General features: G+C 36.4%; 1 protein-coding gene across 1 annotated transcript; it reads left to right on the plus strand.

Moving 5' to 3' along the window:
• Nucleotides 1–240: 240 nt before the first annotated feature.
• On the plus strand, nucleotides 241–6,767 carry LOC119191417 (putative helicase MOV-10). Its single transcript, XM_037445324.1, has 8 exons — nucleotides 241–300; nucleotides 839–972; nucleotides 1,512–1,705; nucleotides 2,193–2,347; nucleotides 3,433–3,551; nucleotides 4,441–4,552; nucleotides 4,769–4,945; nucleotides 6,455–6,767. The coding sequence occupies exons 1-8, from the start codon at nucleotides 241–243 to the stop codon at nucleotides 6,596–6,598; spliced, it is 1,095 nt and encodes a 364-aa protein (XP_037301221.1). The 3' UTR covers nucleotides 6,599–6,767.
• Nucleotides 6,768–10,478: the final 3,711 nt, after the last annotated feature.

The raw sequence follows: 10,478 nt of genomic DNA on the forward strand, positions 1-10,478 counted from the left end.
GAACATTCTCTGGCCCTCTCCTTCCGCCCATCCTAAGATTGTTCCTAATTCTTCTCCCACACTTCTTTCCCAACTATTCCCTCCTAATTTCCTCCAGGGCCCAGCAGTCGCTAAGCCGGAGGGAACCAGTATATCAGTCGCAGGTGTCCCTCGGTGTAGACTGCGGGGCCTATAATCCTAAAAAATATTGAGCCATTATGACTATTTACAACCCTACCAAGGCTATATCCGTGCAAGGCCATGGACGAGGAGACATTTGCCGCGGCTCTAGGCACACAGTTCAGTATACAGCCTATGAAGGTTCGCGAACATTTCCTGGCCTGCCACACTTCCCTACTCAGATATCTCCAACTTTCCTCCAGGCCCATGCAGTATCTATGCTGGGGATTCCAGTATCCCATTGGCAGGTGTTCCCACGGTATTGAGTGCGGGTCCGGTATCAAAAAGATATCTTAAGCTACTAAAATGTATTTTCATACATTTTGTTTCGGCTTTAATCTGGGTAACTAAACAAGTATTGGCAAGTAAAGAATTTAAATTCACGTCTAGTTAGTGATTAGTTCTCGCAGTTGAAAGAAAATGTAAAATAATTAATAATCATGGATATTTCGGCCTTTAAAATTTAATATGACGAAATTTTAAAGGCAGAAATATCCATGTTTATAGTATTATACATTTTCTTCAACTGCGAAACTATCACTAACTAGGCACGTAGTAAAACCTTTTAATACTAATTTAATTACAGATAAACGAAAACAAATGTATAATGAACCTATATATCATAACACCATTACTAGTAAAATGTAAATCGTTTATAATATACTTTTTATAATTTCAGGAAACGTTACCAGAGAGCGTTGCGCCGTTCTCTAACGGCACTAACCGCGATGACTTCGAGGAGGTCACCATCCAGGAATTTATGAGTTACAACATTACCATAACCACATTGGCACATTCTTCTGTATATGCCACGTAAGTAAAAGTTTCTAATACTGTTTGAATAGTTCACGATGGCCGTTGAGAATGGAACGGCCTGTCGAAACCAGTGGCGATACGTTAATGAATGGCAAGGGTGAAGTTTTTCGAGAACCCAACAGTAAATATAAGTGCTAATATGCGTAAATGCGATCGGCAAATCATTCTAATAATTAGATTTTACATATACAAAGGCAAGTCGACTGTCGAGACGAATTTGCACAGATTCAAGACAAAGAGAATCAGGGGTCTACGTCTTTTATTTTGAAAGATATCGTACACCATCGTTGCAGCATATGCCTACTTATAAGCAAAAGATGTAAAAAAAATCTTAAGCTAAATTTAGAATAACAAGTTCTGGCAGCAATATATAGCTAAAATAACTTTAATATCGATTTATTTTAGCGGAACTTGCCGAAAGTCGTGCAAGGCTCATAATTTGCGGAAATCAGCTCGCCGTGGTTCTTTACACTGTAAAATTGCCAGCAAAGTCGACCTCTGCAGGTTTTCTTGCTTATCTAACCCTCACTTTACAGGCGGCTGAAAGCTGAAAAATACGAGCGGTATATAACCCACCTATTTATAGATGAAGCGGCCCAGGGTAATGAGCCCCAATGTTTGATACCGATATGCGGTTTGCTATCATCTAAAGGAAGTTTAATCCTAGCCGGCGATCCTCTACAGCTAGGTCCGGTCATAATTTCACATTCCGCCAGGAGTTATGGTCTAGGTAAGTTTAAAAAAAATAATTAAAAAATGCTTTATTGATCATAGGCGAACATGGTTGCGCTTATGATAAGTCAAGGTACATGAGGATATTTAATTATTACTTAAATGAAGTTTGTCTAAAGTTAATATTTATGAAAATATCTTTTGTTTTCTCGTGGGAAGTTATTTATAAATCGAGACAGACGCGTGAATATTGTTGATTTGGGTTTACGGTCTCAAGAATGGACTTGAGTCATAGATCTCGATACCATAGACATAGTTTATCTTATAGAAAGAGAATTGAATAGCAACGAAACGTCACACACAATTTTTTTATTGCTTTGAATGACGAAAGGAGCTTGCCGTTCGCGTTATAGTAAACTATATGACCGCCCATAAACAGTAGAAACACCATCCAACACCTCCAATCACTAGTGATCACAGAAACTATATTCCAAAAAGCCAAAGTTGTACAACTATCTCTTTCTAAAATCAATGTGTGATTTTAGGCGTATCGCTGATGGAACGTCTTCAGAAAACATTTCCAATGTACCACCCTGAAGATGGTGACCCTAACTATACTGTCATGCTGAGGAATAACTTCAGATCGAACCCGGACATACTGCGCATTCCGAACGCGTTATTCTACAATGAACAACTCAATGTAAGTATTATTAGGTACTCACAGACATTTTACATATTTTTGTTCTTAGTACTGAAGGTTAACTGTGGAAAAGTGTTATCACGGTCATGAAGAATGCATGCCATTATATTTTATATCTTATCTTTGTGTTACGGTTCGGTTTTACAATCAATCAAAGTTCTAATTTGTAATGGATTAAAACTTCATTGTGCTTGTGAGAGCCCCTAATTTTTTATTTATTTGAAGGCATCATTAGATCAATTCCTAAACCTCACTCACTTTTTGGACATTTATTTAACTTATAATATCATTAAAACTTATCGAAAATGTGGGGAAACTCGAAACTGAAATTTATATTTAGGATTTCAAAAGTTGTAAAGGCGCAATAGCCTAGTATGTTAGGTAAGATGGTTTAACAAAGTAATTAATTAGATAATGGAGCTTGAACTCCGATTATAACTCACTAGCTTTAGCTCGCCGCTCCGCCCGCGTGAAAAATGGATTTCAATGAAATTTGGTATGGAGATAATTTGACATCCTGGGAAAGACATAGGCTACTTTGTATACCGGGAAAATATATAGCGGACTTTTATGCTGCGAAACTTTATCGCGGAAAACATTTTCACGCGGTCAGAGCTGCTAGCAAACGCTAATTATACATATACATATGTAGAGATGCACACACGCACACACACACGTGCGCACGCGCACACATATAGGTTATATCCCGTTAATCTAGTTTTAGGCATTCTCGCAAAGAAAATATAATATTACTTGCTTTTGCTCACGGCTTCGCCTGCGTGAAGAAGTTTTCCGGGATATTTTTTTTCGACTTGATACATGTATCGTTATATTATGACCAAAGTACACAAAATCATTATAAATTGAAGCCTATGTGTTATTCTGGTGTATAACCAAAAATACTGTAAAGTTTCATCCAAATCCGTTCAGTAGTTAACAAATATACAAACATACATCCATACATCTATCCCCATAAACTTTTGCATTTATAATATTAGTAGAATTGCGTTACATACTGTGCGCCGATTGCTTTTATTTTATGTTAAAAGCAAAATGTTATGTATTTTTTTTGTATATTTCCACAGGCTAAAGCAGCAATAGATCCTATAAGCAATACTGATATTTTACATGAAGGTCATCCCAGCCGCGCTATTGCCTTCCACGGAATATTATCTAGGGAGGAGAAATCAAGTGCGTCGACTAGGTAAATCAACATTGCTATATCTATATGTATATAAAAATCAATCCCTATTTCTCTTGGTCACGCCATCACGCGTGAACGGCTGGACCGATTTCACTATTTTTTTTGTTGTATTTGTTATTGTCAGGAGAAGGTTCTTAAGAGAGAAAAAAATAAAAAAATTGCGCGGAAAATTAGAAAATTTAAGAAAACTTAACGAAAATATTAATTTTATATAACTGTCAATTGTTTGAAATAACTGTCAGCGATTGACAGAATGCGCGCTGCAAATTCATAGTTAAGACGGGACAACGTCCGTCGGGTCAACTAGTTAACATTATTTTAGAGGAGGTATACTCAACCTGCGACCCACTAGGTTATTTCATGCGGTTTCCTGAGCATTTTAAGTGGCCCAAGTGACTTCAAAAATTCAACTACAACTAAAGAAACTTTTCCCAAGATCAATTCAGTTTTATGATAAAACTATATGATTAAAAAGTGAATATTCCTTATTCAAATATATAAATTGTTAAATAATTTACGTTTTTAGAAACTAAAGTAGGTAAATAAGTGAAGTTGGAGTCCGCGGAACTATAACTAAGACAACTGACCTGCATAAAAAAAGTTAAGACTATCTTCAAGTCGTATAGGTACAAAACGTTTTCATTGGGATCTTGGCAGAAATGTAAATAATGAGTCATATATTATGTTTTTCAATTTTTTTTTTTTTTGTATTTAGTGTCTTGTGTGTATGGACGACTTGATAAAGGTCGCGGGAACACATTGAATGCGGGCCGCTTTCGACAGGTCCGTCTGGAAATCTTTGGGGAAGGCCTATGTTCAGCTGTGGACTTTATGCGGCTGATGATGATGATGATGATTTAGTGTCTTATATGCTAATTTAATTGTGCAGTTTTTTCAACAATATGGAATTGGAGATAGTACAAAAGTACGTATCGACATTAGTGGATGAACACGGAGTCCTGCTTGAAGATATAGGAGTAGTCACGCCATACATACGACAGGTAAAGTATACATTAGCTCTACCCCATAATTTTTACATAATATTTTTCTGTAGTGGGATATTAAAACAAAAATATTGAAAAAAATCTGTACACAGCACCTTTGATTACAAAATGTTCTTATATTTGAAAATAACTTTTTCTTGTAAAACGCCCGATCTTATTATTACCAATATAAGGACTAAATTGTTATGTATTTAATCATATTTATGCACACAGGCATCTAAAGTGAAATCGTGGCTTCTCGAAAAAGGCTACGAGAAAGTAGAAGTTGGGACAGTCGAAGCATTTCAAGGCAAAGAGAAGCGTATTATCATCGTATCAACTGTTCGTGCGAACACTAATATGCTTGAGCACGACGCGAGATACCAACTGGGGTTCCTGGTAGATGATAAGGTAAGGAACAGAATTTGTAGTATCAGTGTTACGGATGAGGGGCAGGGTAATAAAAAATGAAGTCCCAAACACGCGGAAACAGGACGAAACAAAGTATATTACTATGACCAAACTTATGTGAGCTACAGAAAAATGCCTACACACTAAAAATGGCCGGTCAAACTTATATGATCTACAGAAAATGCCTACACACTAAAAATGGCCGGTGAACTGCCATAGTAATATACTTTGTTTCGTTCTGTTTCCGCGTGTTTGGGTCTTCATTTTTTATTACCCTGCCCCTCATCCGTAACAATCAGCCTTGGGACTGTTCAAGTATTACGTAACGCAATTTTTGAAGATTTTTTAGACCCCCACCACCCATGTCACGCGCCGTAACGTTTTCTTGTACGCCCTCGCCGAAAAGTTACGTAACTCTAAAGTCATTTTTTTTTCTAATATTCATAATTATGCCACGGAAGTACTGAAAGCCTCTAAAATACCTTTGTTATTGTTTTAAAATAAAAAAAACAATGTTACATAACGCGTTGTACGAACCCCCCTGCTGCCCCTGTAATACATAACGTTTTAGGAGACCCCCCTCCTCCAAATTACGTTACGTAATACTTGAACGACCCCCTTAGGGGGAAGTGAATGGGGGGAGGCTAAATCGAAGTGCCGCCTTCAGACCTCGTACTGTACAACGGGCTTTGCTTAAGAGCATAGACAAATCGCTTTCCGATCGGCAACGCGAGCGTTTTTTGTGTCGAGCGGCAGCGACGAGTGAGCGAGACGGATACATGGGTGAATAGGAAGGATGCCCGACAAAGAGAGGCGCGGATAGCGGCGTCGCTACCAGCGTACGTGTTGTGGGACCCGCACCGCCGTGCTGCTCGCAACTAAGTCAATTTTCATGGCGGGAACATTAAACCGTTTAGCATGTTAAGTAAAATTATTGAAACTAGGATTTTTCTCCTGTCCGGTGGCGGCCACTGTGTAGAATTTACGCACAATGAACTTCTTTAAGAACTAGACAACGATGTAGCTCCATTTGAATACCATAGATATGACAACGTTCGGTGCAGTCTTTCAGCTTTGTATTGGTGTTGTCTCTAGTACAAAGATATATTGGTAGTGTCCTCGCCAAAACAAGATAACAATAAGCGGAGCACTACTTACTATTTCTGGGTCTCGTTGAACTTTAACTTAGCTTCAGGCATATAATAGACTTAGAGATTCATTGCTACAGTTAGTGTAACTGTTATTATTTTAAATGAATGGAAAATTTCCATAAATCTCCGAAAATAAAGATTGTATTCTATTCGTAAAGCACATGACTGTCAATGTTGCCACCAAAATTTGTATTTGTTTTTAATATCCTTTGATATAGATTTACAAAAGAGTCTGATATCAGTCCTAGATATTTCGTACAATACAGTTGTACATATTTAATATTTATGTACTATTCCAATTCCATGACTATACATTAATTCAGACAGTAATAATGAAAATAACATTCTCTTGTTCCAGCGTTTCAACGTCGCACTGACTCGTGCGAAAGCCAAAATTATCATCATAGGCAATCCCGTGTGCCTCAGTAAAGATGTTAAATGGCGTCTTTATATACAACTGTGTCGAGAATTTGGCACATATTATGGTTATCAACATGAATAATTATGAAGATTGATGAACAATTATCGAGGACCAATTTTAATTGTATTAATAATGACGCTAAGTGCTTTTATTCTGTGATAAGATATATTTTTATATTTTTTGATAAAACTTTGTTATAGACATGTTTCTTTATGATATTACATTTTTATTAAATATGCTCTATAATGCCTAACGTGGTTTTAATCGTAGATATTGCAGGTATCCTAGCCTCATGCATTGTAGGTAATATAGAAATAAGTCATTATAGTAGGCATTTAAAAAAGAGTTAAGAGCGTTTACGTGCCGCGCGTGAAGTCAACTATAGGTAATTCTTCGCAAAATTCACTCACACAGAGCCGTTGCGTAGCTGTGTGCGTAGAGTTAGCGCGTCGGCTATCTTTATAGTCAGACCAACCAATTTTGATCTTTTCGCTTTAATTATCTAATTGGAATGTAACTTATGATTTATGAATTTATGATAAATGAAGAATTCTATTATTAAATATATAAGAATTCATCATGAAATAGTTTATATGTATCATTTTGTAATTATAAAAAAATAAACATTTTTAACAAATTTTAACGGCAATTTTACAAATTGTTATTTTCACTTTTAAATGCAAATGCTTAAAAATTTAAGCATTTGCATTTAGAAAGAACCCTTTAGAAAAGTCGAGCACATCATGAAGCCGAAAGATAGGCACCAGAACTCCCTAATCAGACAATAAATCAGGACAATTACTCAGCTACGATATTTATAATCGACCACAAAATAACTCCATAGATCTGCAGTTTTAATATTTAGCGTATTGAAAGTTTAAATTAAGTCATTAGAAATTACATATTGGAATTTATATTTTGAGTCAGAAGGCGTATGTAATGAGATGTCATTTTTAGGTGTATAACTAAAAGTGAGAAATAAAAGACTTCTTTTTCGGAAGTTGGTTATATTTTTTGGATAGTTTTTTTAATAGGTATTGCTTCTCAGTGACATCGATCATCAATCGATCGATTGTACATCCATGTATAACAATTTACCAGTTTTATATCCATAGTTTTGCATAATATTTGCGACACACGACGAAGCAAAATAGTTGGTTCTGTACTTTTTGACCAACAGCAGTCAGCTTTGACTGTAAGTATGGGAATACCGTCTTTTTACATCACCACAGGCAACATCTTTATCAGTTTCTTCCCTAGCGGCCTCTTGCATCCTATCCTCTGCAGCTAATTTCAATCATTTAGCTAACTCGTCGTAACATTTCATGTAAACATTTTGCGTTAATATTGGTAAATCTATGGAAGCTAACTGTTCGTTTAAATTTGATCTACCAACTTCAGTCATCATAGCTCCATTCACAGTTCCACGATATACGTCCATACTATCAGTATATCTCTTAGCGCTTAAATAGCTTAAATTCCATATTGCACATATTACACTTCATTAAAAATGTTGACTGCAAGCAAACATTCTCTTTCAATAGTTGTAAATGTTCGATACTACAACCTGTTGCTCTGTTGTGGTTATTGAGTGTTTTAATTTGATCCAAAAAATATTGAAAATCTATAATTTTGCGGCTTTTAATAACCTTATTTATTTTGAGTGTAATATCAGGCACGATTACCTAAAAATTAAAAAATATATAGAATATACTATTATTGTTATCGAAGTTTACGCAAACACTACATACTTAAGTAAAACTGCATATGGATCTAGACGCGTTCGAATTTATACAAGTATAATGACGCCGAAACCTGCACAGGGTTAAACGTCAGGATAAAATTATATGTAAAATTGATGTGAGCGTGTAAACCTAAACTAGCCCAAATAGTTAAGAAGATAGGTATACTAACTACTACTAGTAGCTTTATTCACTAGCTACATAAATTACCAAATCCCTTATTTCTAAGGTTCAAAGAGGAGAAAGATATAGGATTCCGTCTCTCGTCACTTGAATTTTCTTAACAGTGCGCATCAGTGAACACAAAAACCTTGTTATTTGAAAGTAAGCGTACCTATGCATTATGCAAAAAATCAGCCAAGTGCGAGTGGGACTCGCGCAATGGGTATTTGGCGAGTTGTAAACGTTTTGACAACGGGACAGCAAAGTGATTCTATAAGGCTAAGAACTCACGAAGCGGATTTTACTCGCGCCCGCCGTGGTTGAGAAACGGCTGTTTTATTTCCAAACTCATGACGACCGGAGATCTGTGCGATTTGTAACCACCGCGGTTCCGATTATGTCCTGCAAACTTGGCGAGCGATTATCGCAAGGCGGGCGGTTACAAAATGGACAGTTAACGGTCAGTTGAGTTCCAGAACGCCATGGACACATATCAGAAACGATCACGATGGAGGAAAATGGCGTCAGATTTCTGTAACCACCCTCCCTACCGACTACTGCAGTCGCCCACCTACTAACCACAGAGCGCGCTGGTGCTACCGTGGCCCGCGCGATTCTACTAGTTGGCCGCCAATACAGCGGGTACCGCATACAACCGCGCACGCCGCGGGCGTAAAACGAGTTTTGAAATGTGCGTTTAGTCCATTGAAATGTTACAATTTAAGGACCGAATATTGCATTTCTTGGAAGACGCAATTTTATTTTTGGGCCATGTGTGGGGGGTCAATAGAAGCTTAACCTCAAGTTTGTGGGGTCGCCACCCTTGTCCCCGGCCGCCATCTTGGCAAAGGGGTGAAAACACTTTTTCGCGATATCTCGGAAACTATACGTCTTACAAAAATTTTGTAAAGCCATAATTTGTAGCAAATTGTTTTGCCTGCAAATATGTATTTTTTCTCCTTTATCCCCAAATGGTAACTCTTACCTTTTCTACCTGCATAACATTCGATAAGTTAAATTTGGTAAGTTCTATGGCAAAGAAAAGAGTTAGGAATAAATAAGTAAAGTTGTACGAATTTAACAAAAAAATTGTAATAATATATTTACAATAAATAAAAATCAAAAATAAGTTAAACATTTTGTTTCGACCGGATTCTCATGAGCATTGACGAACCCGGTAAACTTTGGAGCGCTGTAACAGCGTTTTAAATGAATGAACTAAAAAAAAATTATAGGTAACAATTTTCCTCAAAAGATCATTTACAAGTTGGTTTGAGGTTAATTTAGGGCAAAAAGTTATATAAACATATTTGTAGGCAAAACAATTTGCTACAAATTATCACTTTACAAAATTTATGTAAGACGCATAGTTTCCGAGATATCGCGAAAAAAGTGTTTTCACCCCTTTATTCATGATGGCGGCCAGGGGACAAGGGGCGACCTCACAAACTTGAGATTAAGCTTCTATTGACCCCCACACATGTTCTAAAATTAAAATTGGGTCCTCTAAAAATACAAAGCTCATGTAACATTTCAATGGGCTTATTGTTTTTAGCTTAAGGTTCCATTTTTTCCTTCGAGTAACTATGCTCAATTGTTTAATGAGTAAAAAAAGCAACAACCATAACTACAGACGCATGTTATAACATTAGTACATCAATCTTTTGGCTTTTGCTTTAGCCGAAGTTTCAGCATTATTACGTTTCCTTTTCTTGCCTAGAAATAGCTTTACTTCCCATTGTGTCTGAAACATAATAATATAATAATAATTTATAGTAACTACTAAAATTATTGTCAATCATTAAAGAAAATAATATTTTACTTACTAAAGTACTAAGATGTGGCAATCACTGTATACACGTGACTATTTTTTCTACGCACAGCAAAGTCCAACTGGAGTCTCGCCTCTAGAAAGCCTCAAGGCGGACTAATTTGAAACGATTTGCGCGTTGCGTTTTATAGTGGTATTTAAAATATTTATAGAAAAATAACAGAACTAATTTTGTAGAATTTTTAAATTCTATGTTTTTAAGGAGATGTTCTTCTATTATAGTAAT

This window comes from Manduca sexta, unplaced genomic scaffold (genome assembly GCF_014839805.1).
Source record: "Manduca sexta isolate Smith_Timp_Sample1 unplaced genomic scaffold, JHU_Msex_v1.0 HiC_scaffold_1502, whole genome shotgun sequence".
NCBI classification, from domain to species: Eukaryota; Metazoa; Arthropoda; class Insecta; order Lepidoptera; family Sphingidae; genus Manduca; species Manduca sexta.